Raw genomic sequence first — 18,901 nt, forward strand, 5'->3', positions numbered from 1 at the left:
ACCTTCTGATTTAATTTTTACTGAGACTATCAATATCTTGACGGACATTTTTGGGAAACAACAGTCCCTATTCAATATTCAATATAACTGTTTCAAACTTTCAAAAAACCAGTCCGACGATTTTTGTCACTTATGCCGGATGTGTGAATCACGAGTGCGAGAGATTTCACCTCCAGACACTGACTGAGAACCAATTTGATTTTTATAGCAGGTCTACAGTCACCAAACGATTCAGAATTTTCAGTTCCTGACTGCTAGTAAAGCTTGAAACAGATAAAAACGTAACCGTTCAGGATCTGACAACTGAGTATAACAGGTTGTTAAACTTAAAAAAGGATACAATGTTAGTCCAGCAACAACACACACTACCTTCACTAACGTCACACATCAACTCAAATAGACCCAAAGTTTTGAATAAAAACCACCGTCTGCATGCTGGTCTTGCGGTGAATGGCACTATGCTCGTTTTTGTCCCTTCAGAAAGCACAAGTGCCAAGTGTGTCATAAACGTGGCCACAAAGAAAATTTTTGTCATCCCCCCCCCCCCAAGGCCAAATCCCCTACTTAGCAAAATTACAAAAAGAAAAACCAACAGAGGAAATCAAATGCAGTGTCTGCCTCATATAAGACCTATTACAAATTTCACTGAAAAAACATAAGTGTTAGATCGTTTCCAATTCGACACAGCATCAGACATTACTCTAATCTCGTGCAAAACATGGACAAAAATTGGAAAACCGGACCTATTACAAACCAATCATGTTGCCAAGAGTGCATCTGGAAATGATATCCAACTTACTGGGGAACTGAATTGCTCTGTTTCCTTCCAAGACAGAGTATTCACCGGAACCTATTATGTAACAGACACTGATCTAAACCTGATCGGTTTGGACTGGATCGAAGAACTCAATCTCTTCACGGTCCCATTATCTGTCTTCAACACATTTTCTTTTAAGTCAGTTCAGGACACTGAAAAACATTTTACTCAGATGCTTAAATCTAAGTTCAGTGATGTTTTTCTAAAGGATTTGGGATGTTGCACAAAAATGAAAACCACTCTCAAGTTGAAAGCAGATAGCAAACCAATATTTAGACCCAAACGCCCTGTCTCTTATGCAGCTCTCAACATAGATGAAAAGGAATTGGATCGACTCAGAGAAGCTGGAGTAATAGAACCAACAAACTACTCCAGATGGGCAGATCCTATTGTTGTGGTCCGAAAAGCAAACGGCCAAGTTCGCATCTGTGCTGATTATTCCATGGGACTAAATAATGCTCTCGATACACACCAATATCCCCTGCCATACCTGAAGACCTTTTTGCCAAGTTAAATGGTGGAACCTGTTTTGCAAAAATTTATCTTTCTGATGCATTCCTACAAATCAAAGTTGATGAGGACTCCAAGGAGCTCCTTACAATCAACACTCACAAGGGATTATTCCGATACAACCATCTTCCTTTCGGGGTTAAAACTGCCGCATCTATATTCCAGCAGACCATGGATGCGATGCTGACAGGCATAACGGGAGCTACAAAATTTACTGATGACATCATCATCTTTGGCATATCCCAGGATGAACTCCTACAACATCTGATCACTCTACTTGATAGAATCCAACAGTATGGTTTCCATGTACAAGCTAAAAAATGTCAATTCTACTGAACGTCAATAAAATACATGGGTTTCATCTTTGATAAAACAGGTCAATGACCCGGCCTAGAGAACATATCAGCCATCAAAAACATGCCAACTCCAACAGACGTCAAAACTCTACGTTCTTTCCTTGGGTTGGTAAGCCATTACAGCTCATTTTTAACAGACTTACGCCGCATTCAAACTCCTCTCAATAACCTCATGAAAAAAGGGATTGCATGGAACTGTTCACTAGAATGCAAAGCTGCTTTTGCCAAAATCAAAGTTTTACTCTCTTCAGATCTTCCCTTGACCCATTTTAATCCATCTTTAGACATTATCGTGGTTTCCGATGCTTCTGACTATGGTGTTGGGAGCCATGATCTCTCACATTTTTCCTGATGGCAAGAAAGCTATCGCTCATGCATCTAGATCATTTACACCTGCAGAAAGGAGCTACAGTCAAATCAAGAAAGAAACCTTGGCGATAATATATGCTGTAAAGAAGTTCCATAAAATGATCTACGGACGTCACTTTACTTTGGTTACAGACCATAAACCTTTGATGAGCATTTTTGGATCCAAGAAAGGTATCCTAGTGTATACTGCCTATTGACTACAATGATGGGCTACCACATTATTGGACTACAATTTCTTAATAAAATACCTTTCAACTAATTCGATTGGACATGCAGATGCCCTGTCGAGATTAATTAGTACACACCAGAGGCTACCTGAAGACTGTTGTTGCAGCAATACCACTGGAGCCAGAAATCTTTTCAACGCTCGCAGCTATGATAAGAGAACTACTGATTACTTCTGACATGATTAAAGAAGCTATAGCTTCTTACATTCTACTACAAGAAGTTATCTACTACCACCGTACCAAGTGGCCAGCAGTACCCCCAAACAAACAGTTACTACCATTCTTTCAACGGAAATCCTCAGAGGTTGATGGTATACTTCTCCTTGCCGAACAGGTCATCATTACCTCATCATTGCAAAACAGAATTCTAAAACAATTCCATTTCGGACACCAAGGCATCAGTCACATGAAAGTAGATACGTTTATTGGCCAAAACTGGATAAGCAGCTCGCAGATCTTGCACGCACTTGCTCTAAATGTCAGCTAGCAGCTAAATCCCCTCGAAAATCTACACTTTCTTCATGGCCTATTCCGTTGCGCCTCCACATAGATTTTGCACGGCCCACAAATGGGCAATCCTTTCTCGTTGTTGTAGATACAGCAAATGGCCTGAGATATTACAAATGAACCATATTACTTTTGAGGAAACAATTTCCAAACTCAGAAGATTTTCAGCAGATTTGGCATTCCTGAGACTTTGGTCTCTGACAACGGCACCGCTTTTAGCTCAACCAATTTTCTACTTTCTGCCAACAAAACGGTATCAATGACAATCGCACACTACCTTTTCCTCCACAGTCGAAGGGTCAAGTTGAACGTCTTGTGGACACCTTTAAAAGAACCCTTTTAAAACTCAGGGGAGAAGGGACAACATCAGAGATACTTGAAGCCTTCTTGACAAGCTATAGGACAACACCAAACCCTAACACACGAAATGGTAGCTCACCAGCCGAATGCTTGATGAATCGGAAAATCCGCTTAGATATCGACGTCCTACATCCAAAACCACATCATTCCATCAAGAGGAACACAAAAATGGAACGGCAGTACAACCGCCACTAAAGAACATTCTCACCAGGTCAACAAGTCCTAACAAAAGACTACTGGAACAACAAAGAGTCATAGACCCATTGTATGATGAACCGGAAATGTAACGTACGAGGTAAATGTCCAAAATTCAATTTGGGTTCGACACTCCAACCAACTGCAACCATCACATCTCCCAGACAGAATACCGGATCACTCTATTCCACTAAACATCTTGTTGGACACCTTCAACTTGCCACAACAAACACCAGAAGCTTCTCAGAACTCTGCAGTTGGAGTGCAAGAACCTAGCATCCGGAAGTCAGCTCACACCCGTTGTCCAACACAACATTTGCAGATGGATCCCTACTAAAGTCGTACCAGCATCAAAATTTAAAGGGAAGATGTTGGGATGAAACAAAAATATAATGCAAAGGGGAGTAATTCTTTACTTCTTTCGGCAAAGTCGCCTCCCTTTGTCCGTAGTCCTAAACTTTAAATTCTCGCAAGAAGTCACGAGATCAACGACCGAAAGTGGACAGAGTTAAGAGAAAACAGAGTGACTTTGAAATGGCGAGATGAACATCATCCCCGTTCGTTCATGTTACCATACTTGAACTTCTAACTTTCATCTATTATGATCAAATTGTAATTACATGTGTGTGCATGTCTTCATAATAAACGTTTCCTTATTTGTTCATAAGTGCTATGTTCTTTCCTCATGAGTTGCAACATCCCACGATATACATCTGGACTCCCTGCGGTAAGATATCTTATATTGATCTAACGCATCCCATGATATAACAGAGAGAATGTATCTTTCCTTCATACAATAGAAAAGTAATGAAGCATATTAATATCATGTTAGCCATTTCTTTGCATTTTACAAACATAAATCATTAAATTCTCATGGGTTGTGAAAAAGGTTGGTTAGTTGGTTTGTTGGTTTTACGGCATATCAACCTTAGTGGTCATCTAATGCTGAAGTCTTTTTATTTTTTAACAATTTTGGTTATATAACTATATACATTATAAGTTTTATTGGTGTTCAGTATCTATGTTTATATAGTTTTAAATAAGGTAATATTTCTTTTTTTAATTTTGTTGAGTAACCCTGTTATCTTCAGATATTTAAGGAGGGTCTACATAAGTGAATATGTCCTTTAAAGTTTTTTCATTATATAGATTTAGGTAGCTTATTTTCAGGTCTTCACATCTTGTCAGCATATAATTGACCATGTATGTCTCCTGGCAGAGTATGCAAAGTATGCCTTCCTCTTTTTGAGTAGGTAGGAGTGTGTGATATAGTGTCATATAGTCTTGCTATCATAACTTCTTCCTTTCTGGTCATTCTTTTGTCTGGTTTCTGTTTGCCTATGTTTTCCTTGATTTGTTTTTAATACAGGAACTGGCAAAATGCAAAACAAAATAAAGTTTCTGTGGGGTATATGGTTAGAAAAGAAAAAAAAAAAAAAAAAAACGTACCGGGCATATCTGCATCACTCTTTGGGAAAGAAGAAGGAAAGGATGGCCAGCGCATTTGTATACGCAAAGGGCATCTTGGGAGAAGCTTTTTTTTTTTCCTGTCTCTTCCTTTTTTTTCTAGATAGGAGGATATAAAAGCAGGGAAAAATCCCCTGGGCAGCAGAGAGAAAAGAATCGTGAACATCTTCTCTTGAAAAGAATTTTGTATTGCTGACGTTCGGATTGTGCGGTGTGACATTGGTGGCGAGAGGCCAGGTGTGGTCGATTGGAAAAGAAGAGGGCAGAAACGTGCTGTTGTCGAGAGAGTGACTCATTCCTTCCCAAACCCCAGAACTGAATCCTGATAATAACCCTAGAAGCTATTTCGGCAAGTCAAGCAGGTTAACATGGCTGACTGGAGACTCAACTCAGATGTTGAGACCCTTCACTGGGGAGGGTGACCTAATTAAATAGCTGGAAAAATTAAAGATGGTGGCAAGGTTGCAAAAAATCGAAGACGTGGTCACCCTGCTGCCGCTCTACTTAGAGGGGGAAGCCCTAACTATTTACGAGCAGATGCATGATGAAGATAAGGGAGACCTTGCCTCAGTGGAACAAAGACTGAAATTGGCTTTCACCGAGAGTCCAGTTGAAGCACTCGGCAAGCTTGCAAGTTTGAGGTGGACAGGCGAGTCTGTTGATGTCTTTGCTGCAGAGATCAGAAGGCTGGCAGGATTGGCTGGTTACATGGGGAGGAGTCTGGAGATGACGGTAAAGCTATACCTAGTGAATGGCTTCCCAGAAGAAATCTCCGCGAACATGCAGAGAATCACTGAGATCAATACGATGGAAGTGGACGATCTCTTAGTCCACGCCAGAGTCCTAGTCAAGAATGTCAAGGGCCCAATCGTGGCTGCAGCTGTGAGTGGAAATAAGTGCATGAGGCCCCACTTGAATGACGAGAGACAGGAGGGGAGGCCTGCCATCAAGTGCTTCCGGTACTAGGGTCCTCACTTGCTCAAGGACTGCAAAGAGCCGAGACCGGGGGTCATCTGCTACCGATGTGGACGAGTGGGGCACATTAGCTGCTATTGCATTGCTGCACGGGACCAGGGAAACAAGTGAAGGGGAGCCATTGCGTCAATGGTTCCCCCTTCTATGCGGAAATGGCGCACAACGAAACGTTGCCTCAGTTACCAGTAGTGGTCAATGGGAAGAGAGCCATGGCCCTTGTTGACTCAGGCTGCACCACGACGTTGGTAACGAAGAATGTTGCTAGATCATGGAGCGGAACCAGGAGTATTAAGACCGTAGATGGCAGGGAGGTGAAATGCCTGCGAGAGACAACAGTGGAAGTACTGGTGCAAGGTGTGCCTATTGGACTACGAGCCCTGGTGTTGGATCGTCTGGTTGGTGATGTTGATGTGGTTTTAGGTGTAAGTACGATCAACCAACTGGGGGGCGCTACGTTGAGAGGGGGGGGCCCAATTAACTTTTGGACGCCTCAGCGCAGTAGGAATGGCAGGAGTGGAAGGTGATAGAAATATCAGAACACAAAAACCAGAGGCTTGCTGTATCGAGGACGAGGATTTCCTGGCGAGGTTCGATGGTGAGAGGTGGACGGTGGAATGGAAATGGATCTCCGGGCCTCAGGAACTACGAAACAAAGTAAGCTGCTACGAGAAAACACTGCAAGGAGAAATAAGAAAAGGATTCGAGGAAGAAGTGGAGAGGTGGATAGAGGAGAGAATTCTGAAACCGTGGACAGGGGAAGAAAAAGGAGTGCTACCATTACTGGTGGTTGTTCAACCCACAAAGAATAAAGTTAGAACGGTACTGGATTTCAGAGGATTAAAAAGATACATAGCATGCCACATTGGAAAGGGGATTGATGTATGCGAAGAGGTGATGAAGAAGTGGAGGAGAATGAAGCAGGCCACTAAGATTGTCGACCTGAGGTCTGCTTATCTCCAGATCCATGTAGATGAAAAACTCTGGAAACATCAATTGGTCCGGTACAAGGGGAAGTTGTATTGCCTGACGAGGTTATGACTGCCGTGCTGAAGACGTTGCTGAGTAAAGACTGTACAGTGGACAAGGCCACTAGTTAGTACATTGACGACATTCTCGTGGAGGAAGCAGAGGTGACAGCAGAGAAAGTGAGAGGCCATGTCGCGAGGTATGGGTTGACTGCAAAACCGGCGGAGTCTCTGGATGGAGGAGCAGCATTGGAGTTGAAACTATGCCGAGATGGCAAAGGAAGCCTTGTCTTTAGACGAGGGAATGCAATAACCGAAATCGGAACTGACCTGACAAAACAAGAACTCTTCTCGATATGCGGGAGACTGGTGGGACACTATCCAATCGCCGGCTGGCTCAGGATAGCGTGCAGCTTTATTAAATGACAAACGAGCACTGATGGCTGGGAGGGCCGTGTGACGAAGGAGGTCACGAACATGCTACAGGAAATCATCGCGAGAGTGACGAAAGAAGATCCAGTAAAGGGGGAATGGTACGTCAGCGGCGGAGACGCAGGGGTGATTTGGTGTGATGCCAGCAGTCTGGCATTGGGTGTTGTATTAGAGATGGGGGGCGTAACTGTGGAAGATGCGGCGTGGTTAAGGAAGAAAAACGACTATTCCCATATCAACGTAGCCAAACTGGAGGCCGCTATGAAAGGAATCAATCTGGCCCTGAAGTGGGGATTGAAATCAAATCCGATTCGGCAACGGTAGTTTCATGGATCCGGTCAGCAGTGACTGGCGATAAGAGAGTTAGGACCAGAGGTGCTGCAGAAATGCTGATCAAGTGCAGGCTTGGAGCACTTGCAGATTTGATAGCGAAATTCCAGTTGAAAGTATCTGTAGTGCTGATCCCATCAGAAAAGAACAAGGCGGATTCGATGACACGGGTAAAGAAGGCCTGGCTCCAAGAGAGAAAGGAGGTTTCCTCAGTATGCTGTGCAGGAGAGGAAGTTAAAAAGTTACATGAAATGCACCACTTTGGTCGAGAACGGACGTTATTCCTGGCAAGAGAGGTCAGGGAGGTAGTGATGTACTGTCAGGAGTGCCAACCGATAGACCCCAGACCATCCAGACATGAAGCAGGAGTTACACATTGCAGAGGACTGGAAGCAATTGGCCATTGATGTGACCCATTATCACCATAACCTGTATCTGTCGATGGTCGACTGTGGACCGGGGAAGTTTGCCATATGGAGAGAGATCAGGGCAGAAGCTGCATGGGCGATTGGAGGGGTCATCGAAGAAATATTTTTGGAAAGAGGGCTGGTTGAGGAACTGTTAATGGACAATGGCCCCGCTTTCCGATCAGAAGCCTTTAAAGAGGTGTGTGATAGGTGGGGAGTAAGGCAATTTTTTAGGGCAGCGTATCGGCCGAGTGGCAATGGGATAGTGGAGAAGAATCATCACACCATCAAGGCTGCTGCAGAAAAAAGCAACATTTCACCTATGGAGGCGGTGTTTTGGTACAACATCTCACCGAAAACCAGACAAGATGAGGCAACTGTGCCTCATAGAGCCATCTTTGCATATAAGTGGCGGCATCTGTGCAACAAAATGGTAGGAATTGAGGGTGAAGAAGCTACAATTAAAGTGGGCGAGGAGGTGTGGGTAAAACCCCCCCAATGCAAAATGTACCACTTGCTGGGGGAGGGGGGTTGTAACGGGAACGCAGTCAAAGAACAACGTAATGGTGAATGGCGTTCCCCGGCATATTCTAGACCTGCTTCGTGTAACCCTGCCGGTGCGCAGTGATGGCAGTGAAGAGGAGGAAGTCGATATCCACAAAGAAGCTAATGATGCACCCCAATATTGTGGTTCATTACAATCGGATGAGAATGTCTGTAGTGAACCTGAAAATGTCAACCCCCAAGAAGTTGTCCCCCAGAGGCCTCAACGTGAGAGGAGGAGGCCTGCTTGGATGAAGGATTATGAAGTGTCTTATTGATCTCAAAGATCAGAGGGGCGTGTGGGGGATATGGTTAGAAAAGAAGAAAAAAAAAAAAGAAAAGAAACGTACCAGGCGTATCTGCATCGCTCTTTGGGAAAGAAGAAGGAAAGGATGGCCAGCGCATTTGTATACGCGAAGGGCATCTTGGCAAGGCAGAGCATGATGGGAGAAGCTATATTTTTTTTTCTGTCTCTTCCTTTTTTTTCTAGATAGGAGGATATAAAAGCAGGGAAAAATTCCCCGGGGCAGCAGAGAGAAAAGAATCGTGAACATCTTCTCTTGAAAAGAATTTTGTATTGCTGACATTCGGATTGTGCGGTGTGACATTGGTGGCGAGAGACCAGGTGTGGTCGATTGGAAAAGAAGAGGGTAGAAACGTACTGTTGTCGAGAGAGTGACTCACTCCTTCCCGAACCCCAGAACTGAATTCTGATTACAACCCTAGAATTTCTAAAAGACATCTAAACACAAAATACTCAAATTTAACACTTATTTCTACAAAACTCTATAATGAAAATAATGTTAATTCCGGATACAAACGGAATGTAATAAAGGAAGCAATTATCTTACCAGCACATTTCATCATCTCAATATTATGTTTTGCCCAAATTGTGGGCAGTTGAGATAAAAGAATTGTAAATAGCAAAGGCAGGAACAAGCAACATTTTATACCTTGAACTGCACCCAACATCTGAAGGAAAAACAAAATAAAAAGAAATTAATGTCAATAAATTTCAAAACAAAAGAACATTTGCTTACTGGATTTTAAAATTAATACTTATTTTCAGTTTTCTTCAAACTTTTCAAATGGCCAAACAAGTAATTTTTGACTTGAAATCAACTTGTGTCACATTATATTCTGTTTAATTTATATAAATGGACAGTTTTAATTTAAATTGTTTTGTAAATTTTAATAACAGACTTTTTAAAAAATGTATGTATAGGTAAAACTCTGCGATATTCAAGACTATATGAAATAATTTTCAGTCAAGAAGATGACACTGATAGTTTCTCAGGTTAAATCCTGAAATGTAACATTTTTAAAAGGTGGGATGAGAGATACTGTTCAAAAGTGAAAAAATCACAACGCTGGCTATTACATCTGCAAGTCCCTGTGCAATTATGTAGACTGACTGGAAGATTTCTACAGCTTAATGGAACACACCACACTCTAATAAATAATCATATGAATGGCATTAAACCTTCTCTCACTGCAGACTTTGTTTCCCTAAAGGATTCATATACTTCAGCAATTTCAATTCAGAAAAATTGGGGGAAAATAAGCATCATACTGATGGAAAAGAAAGTTTCATTCACAAAGTATGAAAATACATAATTTACACAGCAAATGAAAATCATATTGAATAACAAGTAAAAAAAATCCAAACCTCTTGGTTGGTAACAAAAAAAAGAATAGCTTGAAATTATTTCTTTCACAGTTGGAAAAAATGTATTGGTTGTATGAGTTGAAAGTTAATTTGTCATTTTCATAAAAGTAATGTAGTCTACAGGCAAAGCAAAAGATAGATTTTCTTTTCAAATTGGAATAATGACAAAGAAGATCCAAAAGATAGAAGAAACATTTTTGAAAGGAGAAAGGCTTACTTCATATTAGTTGAATTGGAATCACTTGAACGATGCTTAGTGATGATCTCAGATTTCCATCTGAAGGAATTACTGTAGCATGAAAGGCAATCAGAAAATGCATTTTCAAATTGTGTGATACCATCTCAACATAACATTTGCTTATTTAAATGTTGTTGTTTTTTTGTTTAAATTTGTTTCTTTGATAAAATGTAATTGTTTAAGTAAAAATTTTCTTTTTATGAATCTCTAAAGTTTACAAAACAAAACATTTTGTAAATAAAACATTTTTAATTAAAGAAATGAGCAAAGGCGAATTTGTATATAGTTTTGTTTATAATTTAATGTTCTGCTTTATTTTCCTCCTCATCAAGGCAGAGTTAGACACAAGGTCATTTTTTATATGAGGAAAATTCAGCTTGTTAAAAAGGAGCACATTGAATTGGAGTGAGTGAGTTTGTTTTGATTGATTGAGATTGTCGGACTGACTTCCTCATCTTGGTTGTTATAGTAACAACGTTTCGGCCGTTTTGCCTTCCGGCCTTCATCAGGTGTTTTGTATCGAACTGGAGAACTGTTTGTTAGGAGTCTCGAACCCAACCCTTTATTATTATTATGGGGGGTACCGAGTTTGCTTTTTTTTAATAGCATTTCAACCTTCAGGAGTCATTTTATGTAAAAAAAAAAAGAAAGTTTGTTTTCAAAAATAAAATGTTTTCAATTTCTTGAAAGATTTGTTTTTCCAAAGTAAACTGTTATTTGTTTAGTTTAAAGGAATTTGAATAATTTTGTTTCTTTTAAATACTTTACAATTTGTTGAGGCTCTGATGCGTTGATGCTTTAAAATATTTTTACTAGATGTGTTTGTGCCTTCTACCTATTGTGAACCCTCCAGCGCAGCTCAGCTCAGGTGCATAGGCTCGTGATTGAAATGCACCCGTAGCCGATACCTGTGGCGTCACCCGTGGTTTCGTCTAGTGGTCGAATTCGTCTTCGCCGTCGTCGTCGGTCGCTCTCTGGTTCCGCTTTCAAATCAGCTTCCAACCGTCACCTGGGCTATCGGAGAAATATATTGCATTCACAACAGCGTTCCAATCAAAGAAAAGAAAGTCAAAACTTAATTGGTTTACTGTCTGCTCCTTCTGCTGTCTTCCGCCGCTAGGTGGCTGTTTACGCGAGCTGGCCCAGACCTTATAGTTGATTGACTACAGTCCATGGTCTGGCTATGCTCTCAGAGTCTCTTAAAAAAATAGGAACGATGTACTTTTCTTCCGTTTGTTTTCTTTTTTTTTTCAATTTTCCTTCCTTTCTCTCACAGGGAGATTTTGTGTTTTCGAGAGAGAAAAAAAAAGTTTGTGTGCCCATGGAAATTCGTTTGCATGTCTCTTAACGAAACGAGAAATCCTGGTCATGGCACCAAACTGTGACCCCTCCAGTGCGGCTCAGCTCAGGTGCATAGGCTCGTGATTGAAATGCACCCATAGCCGATACCTGTGGCGTCACCCGTGGTGTCGTCTAGTGGTCGAATTCGTCTTCGCCGTCGTCGTCGGTCGCTCTCCGGTTCCGCTTTCAAATCAGCTTCCAACTGTCACCTGGGCTATCGGAGAAATATATTGCATTCACAACAGCGTTCCAATCAAAGAAAAGAAAGTCAAAACTTAATTGGTTTTTCTTAACACAGAATTGATTATTGTCTTTGACTTTACAATATAATAGTTACACACTGACCTAGTCATGCAACTTAGGGGGCTGGCAGTTTTGTTTCTTTTACCAAGTTCTCCGTTCTTCATCTACCGTCAGTCCACGGAAAGGGATCAGCGAAAACAGACACCAATTAGCCAAGTGTCTTGCTTTTATCAAATCAGTCGTTCCTCCGTCCACCTTTTTGGAGTTATTCTTTCTTTCTTTCCTTTCCTCTCCCTCTCTCTGTTTCCCTGATTTCTACTCCTCCTTTCGGCTTTATCTATCCCCATTTTTAACCCTCATTGCACTGAGGTGTTCCTTATCATGTAACTAGGAGCTATTAGTCACCTCCAGGTCGACAATGCCTGGCGGCGACCCCTCACCCCTGATTCCCACCCCAAGCTGTCAGCTTAAGAATCTGGATTTCTTCATATCACTCAACAGAGGGCCTAAAAACAACCTTTTCGTCGTTAACGGATTTCCAACAATAAGAACAATTATTTGTTTTTTTTTCTCTCTGACAAAATCCCATAGACATTTCTGTTCAAACAACATCAAACCATCATCATCATTAGAATTCAGCCGTGTGAATTCCTCTGAATTCGTGTCGACTAGCAAGGTCATTCAGCATCGCTCGGTCCGCATCATGTCACACCTATCAGTAAATGTTTAATTGTTATTGCAGAGTGTGCAGTTTGGTGTTTCCTCACATTTGATTAGGAATGAGTTTTGTGTAGCTGATATATTTTCAGTTCACTACAATCTCACCCATCTGTTCTTTCAACGCTTTTTGGTTTTTTCTTGATGTTCATGTAATTTGTTCTTTGTGCATGTGTTCCATTTGTTTTTGCAATTTGTTTTTCAGGTATTTTTTTTTTTTTTTTTTTTTTCAGATCTGTAAGTGGAAGTTTGATTGGCGGGGGGCTTCTCTAGTTAGTTTATCTGCTTCTTCATTTCTAGGAATATCAACATGCCTTCGTATCTAGACTATTACAATTATTTCACCTTTTGCAGTTATTTCTTTGTATTCTTGTGATGAAAGGGTGTTTGTTTTTGTTTTTTTCCTTTTCAACAGCCATGATACAGGATATCTGTGTATATAATGTATTTTTGTTTGTTGCTGTCTTAGATGAATTTGAATGCCATTTTGATGGTTTGTAATTCAGCTGCATATATTGAGGTGTCGTTGGGCAATTGTGTTTAGAAATGGCTGTGCCCAGCTGTAAAGGCAGCGATTCCATTCATTTTGGATCTGTGTATATCTCTTGTATTCTGAATATTTTTCTCTTGAGTTCTCCATAGCTGTTTCTAATTATTAAGTTGTTTGGATTGTTTTTTTTTTATTTGATAAGTGTTAATATCTGGCTTATTTAATGTCCATGGTGGTCTGTTGTTTGTTTTATGTGTAATTATATAGTTTGTTTTTTATCATTAAATTGGAATATTGCTCCTTAATTCTGTGTCCGAATGAGGATATGTCTTTTGATTTGCCTAAATAGAAATGTATGGATTGTGAATTAAAGCTTGTCTCATACACTGGGTTTTCAGGATTGCATTGCAGTTTTATTGCATATTGTACAGCTAGTTTTTCCCATCTTATGTGTACAGGTGGTTCATGGAGTTCCACATATAGGTTTTCCATTGGTAAGGTTCGATAAGCTCCCAAGCCAAGTCTCAAACCTTGATTCTGTAATTTCCTTAAGTAGGATTTGCAAGTGAAGCTGTATATGGCACAACCATTGTCCAGTTTGAATCAGATGTGTGTACAGTATATTTTGAGCATTGTAGCCTGGTTTATCCCCCAGTCTAGTTCAGATATCATTTTTAAGATTTTTATTGCTTTTAAGAATTTTTGTTTCAAGTTGTTAATGTGCACCTTGAAGTTCAGTTTATTGTCAAAAGTGATTCCTAAGAATTTGGTATGTTGAACTACTGGTATCAGTTGTACATCTAATTTGAGCTGTGATTTGAGGTTCAGAAGTAGACACATGTGGTTTTGCTTTTGGATAGTTTAAATCCATTTTGATTAATCCAATTGTCTATTTCATTGAGGCAGTTTTGCATTTCTTTTTCGATAGTTGGCATGTTTGATAATGAGCAAGTAATAGAGAAATCATCTATGAATAGTTTTTTTTTTCAAATCCCATGTTAAACAGTTTTAGTTATATCATTGATTTTATTTAGAAATACTATCATGTGGTATTGTATTTTATTCAGAAATACTATCATGTGGTATTGTATTTTATTTAGAAATACTATCATGTGGTATTGTATTTTATTTAGAAATACTATCATGTGGTATTGTATTTTATTTAGAAATACTATCATGTGGTATTGTATTTTATTTAGAAATACTATCATGTGGTATTGTATTTTATTCAGAAATACTATCATGTGGTATTGTATTTTATTTAGAAATACTATCATGTGGTATTGTATTTTATTTAGAAATACTATCATGTGGTATTGTATTTTATTTAGAAATACTATCATGTGGTATTGTATTTTATTTAGAAATACTATCATGTGGTATTGTATTTTATTTAGAAATACGATCATGTGGTATTGTATTTTATTTAGAAATACTATCATGTGGTATTGTATTTTATTTAGAAATACTATCATGTGGTATTGTATTTTATTTAGAAATACTATCATGTGGTATTGTATTTTATTTAGAAATAGTATCATATGGTATTGTATTTTATTTAGAAATACTATCATGTGGTATTGTATTTTATTTATACTGTGGTACTCCTGTTTCTTATATGTATTGGTCTGATATTGAGTTTCTCAAGCATACTTTTTATGTTCTGTAAGAAAGGAATTCTGGGATAAATATTACTAGGTTTCCTCTGATTCCTATATTGTGAATATCTTTCAGAATTGCCTATCTCCATGTAATGTCATATGCTTTTTCAAGATAAAAAAAGAGATTGAGACTACATGGTGGTTTCTTATTAGACTATTATGGATTACTGTTTCTAGTCAGTCATTAGTACTTTGGTTTTGTCTGAATCCATTTTGATGTTTGGATAGGATGTTATATTTTCTAGATGCCATATCAGCTTTCACTGGATTCATCTAAAAGGATTTTGTTTTCAATGACTGAGAACAGAAAAGATAAAGTGTATGATCAGAACAGATGCTACACTTTGCTCCTAGTCAAAAGAAAAGTTTTATTGTTTTTTATTATTATAAATTTATTTTTTTAGATCTCCAAATTTTCAAAGCAAAATATTTTATAAATAAAAGTTTTTTATTAAAAAAAATATCTGCAAATGCAAGTGTAGCCATAAGTTTTGTTTTTCAAGTGAAAATAAAACCAATGTCAAGGCAAAGTGTATCCTTTCGGACGTTGCTCATTCTGGGGCAGAGCAACTTGCTTCTCTAAATTTGGTGCCCTAAAGCAATAGTTGCTCCAAGGATGGTAGAGATGGACTTATTTGAAAGGGTGGGGCTGAAGTTTGGTTCTTAATGTGCATTATTTTTTGTTTATTTTTCAGGAACCCCAGTTAGCATGTTGAGGCATTTTTTCAAATGGTCGCTTAATCGTCACAACACAACATGCATTCTGTAGACATTTCAATATTGTCCCCTGTGGTTGTGTTTCAGGCCGGCAGTCGATTGTTTCATGCGTAAACAACTTCAAGGAAATGGGTGATGTAAAGAAAAAGAAACCTGGCCTCTTACAAAACATTGATGCAGTGAAACAATGACATTAAATTTGAACTCAATCTCAGATCAAACGTTTCAAACTCAAATCTAACTGTTCTCTTCTCTCTGCACTTTCCACACTGACGCCCAAAATAAAGAAGACGGCTCTTTTATAGAGAGACCCAACCACATCTCATTTGCATACCCCCTCCCTCCTCTCCTGTCACATCACATGATTTTCAGTCCATAAATACCAAGGGGCAGCCATTTTTATTTTCTCTTTTTTTTTCTTTCCTAACACAAGCCACACGATGCATGAGGTAAAGTTCTTTACTTTTAACCACACGCCCCTTTGATCTCTAAGATCAATAATTAGTATCATAGTCTGCCATCCACGTTGGGCGTCTTCGTTCACGGTGCGATCGTCGAAGAGGCTCTTCTTCAGACACTTCAACATCAGCATCAACCTCCCCTTCCTCTGATGGCAAGGAGACTCTCCGTATATCTAAAATGTGACGAGGCATTCCGTCAATCGCTATTTTGTTTTTGGAGAGTACTTCAGTCACTGTACCTTTTCCTCAGCGAGTCGTGCAACAAGAATTGGGTGGTTTCAACCACACTTCTTCACCAACTGCGATGTCCATGCAGGCCTGTTCTTCTCTGTGTTACAGTCAATGGATGTCGCCATTCATAAGAAAAAATAGACCGGTGTGGCACTGAATTTTCGTCTTGACCAGCCTTCGGCTTCATATTGTACTACATATTTGTTGAAATCTGGCTTCTTGATGTCACAGCTTTTATAGTGCAATGGTGCCTCTCTATAATTCCATTTCCACTTGGATGGTATGCAGCTCTAAAATATAGCCCCACATTTCACTTCGCACATAAGTCTCTAAAAACTTCCAAGCGGAAAGACGTACCATTATCCACCAACACCTCTTCTACTGGCCCCCTTTCCATAAAAACCTCCTCGACAACTCTCTTTACCTCTTCTGCTGTTTCATTCTTGATTTTCCACCATATCGCTACTCTCCCAGGACCACAATCAATCATAGTTACATGCGGTTCATGTTGATAATGTGTGATGTCAATGGCCAATCTCTGCCAATTCTCTTCAACATGCAGTTCCCCTTTTTCATGTCTAGCCGGTGCAGGGTCGATTGATTGATATTCCCTACATTGTTCCACCACCTTTTGGACGTCTTGCATTGTGACGTGCGGGTTTACTTTTCTTGCCAGGTAGAGGGTCCGTTCCTTTCCAAAATGATGCAGGTTATGCAGGTCTTTTAAATTCTCTACTGCACAACATGCTGGAGCCCCGTCTCTTTCTTTGTGTAGCTAGGCTTTCTTGACTCTTGTCAGCCCATCTGCTTTATTTATTTGTGACGGAACTAAGGTAATAGTTACCTTTAGTTCGAATTCTCGAACCAAGTCTCCCAGCGCTCCAAGTCTACGCTTGATAAGCATCTCCGCTGCTCCTTTTGTTTTGATCCGCTTATCACTAGACAGCTCCGATTTAATCCACGACACCACTGTTGCAGAGTCTGTTTTAACGTTCACTATCTGTAGCCTCCATTTTAGAGCTAGATTGATGCCTTTCATCACAGCATCAAGTTCCACAACATTGATATGGGCACTATCATCCTTTTTGTGTAGTCAAGCAGCATCTTCAACAGCCACTTCTATTTCCAATAATACCCCTAATGCTACACTGCTACCATCAGTCCATATCACCCCTTCATGGCCCTCCTTTACATGCCATTCTCCTCTCACAGGGTCCATTTTTTTCACTTCTGCAATGACTTCTTGTATCATGAGAAGCACTTCTTGATCAACTGCATCTTCCCAACTGTCTGTCCCAGTCTGCCTTTTAATAAAACTTCACGCAGTTCAAAGCCATCCAGCTATTGGGTAGTGGCCAACCAGCTTTCCACATATAGAGAAAAGCTCTCTCTTGGCTAGGTCAACCTTGGCTTCAGGGATCTCATTTCCTCGCCCAAACATCAATTTTCCTGCCTTATTGTTTTGTAGTCGAAATCCCAAAGCCATTCCATTTTCCAGTGACTCAGGCGGTTTTGTCGTCAGTCCATATGCTTTGATATGCTCTCTCACCCTTTCCGCAGTCACCTCTGTTTCGTTCACTAATACATCGTCGATGTAAGAGCAGGTGCCTCTCTTCACTGCATCGTCTTTGGCCAGCACTGTCTTAAGAACTGCCCTCATTATCTTTGGTGCGGAGTTCAGACCAAATCCTAATCTGGTCAGACAATAAATTTGACCTTTGTACTCTACCAATTGATATTTCCACAATTTCTCATCCACATGAATGATTAATATCAGAAAAACACTATTTTCAATTTTTGTTGTGTACATGTTTAATGGCATGTTTAACTGGATTTCAAATTTGATGAAATTTTGTTTTAAAAATCAAAATCAAGTTAATATAGGTTCAAGTTTGGCCATAATCAGTTATCGATGTTTGCTGTGGTCCAGTATGTTTTTGTTTAAAAAGTTTAACATTTAAATCAATAGAAAAGAGGTTTTTAAATTTTTTTATGTAATTATCATAAATTTCCAAAGAGTTCTTTGAAATCCATAAGAAAGGCACATGATACACAAAATTTTACGGAAAATAATCCCTTCATTCTTGCCAATTTCACTTTCTCACTTAATATCAGCAATAAGTCAACAGCAGCTAACAAATAAAAACATGTTATTTGAATTCATGAAAGAATCTGAAAAATTGAAAATATGAATTTCAAAAATGTTCTTAAATGTTCCATCATCATCATCATCATCAGAATATATAAAATAATCTGGATTTTTTCCCCCTATAAATTAAAGTTTTATAGAAAAATAAGTGAGTACTTCTTATGATAAACTTTTCCGTTACACAATTAGCCTACATCATCATGGGTGTTTTCTAGAAATTATCTTCTCATTTTATATCCTTTCATTTATTGTTAAATTTTATCCAGGAAATCTTTCACAATTACATTTTCTATAAAAAGACTAGCAAACTTTTTTACTCTCTTATATTTATCTACTCTTCCTATAATTCAAAGACACTGCCAGGCATAGGTAACATACTACTCAGATATAATTATTGTTTATGTTTCCTTTATTCATAATTATCTACAGATTACAATACATTTTAAATGTTAATAACAACCGCTCTCTCATCTTCATTTTTATTTTCAAGATTCAATCATATTGTACTGGCAGAATATGTGAAT

At 39.3% G+C, this 18,901-nt stretch overlaps 1 protein-coding gene across 6 annotated transcripts in view; it reads right to left on the reverse strand.

Annotated features, from left to right (window-relative positions):
* Nucleotides 1-18,901, reverse strand: part of LOC145276878 (protein canopy homolog 2-like) — a 318,296-nt gene that overhangs the window by 67,620 nt on the left and 231,775 nt on the right. For all 6 annotated transcript variants that reach the window (XM_080128296.1, XM_080128298.1, XM_080128300.1 and 3 more), the window contains one exon: nt 9,312-9,432. In XM_080128296.1, the coding sequence (XP_079984422.1) occupies nt 9,312-9,432 (121 nt within the window). The remainder of the gene's footprint in view (nt 1-9,311; nt 9,433-18,901) is intronic.

The sequence above is a fragment of the Euprymna scolopes genome, chromosome 5 (assembly GCF_053919585.1).
Source record: "Euprymna scolopes isolate OS-2025 chromosome 5, ASM5391958v1, whole genome shotgun sequence".
NCBI lineage: Eukaryota > Metazoa > Mollusca > Cephalopoda > Sepiida > Sepiolidae > Euprymna > Euprymna scolopes.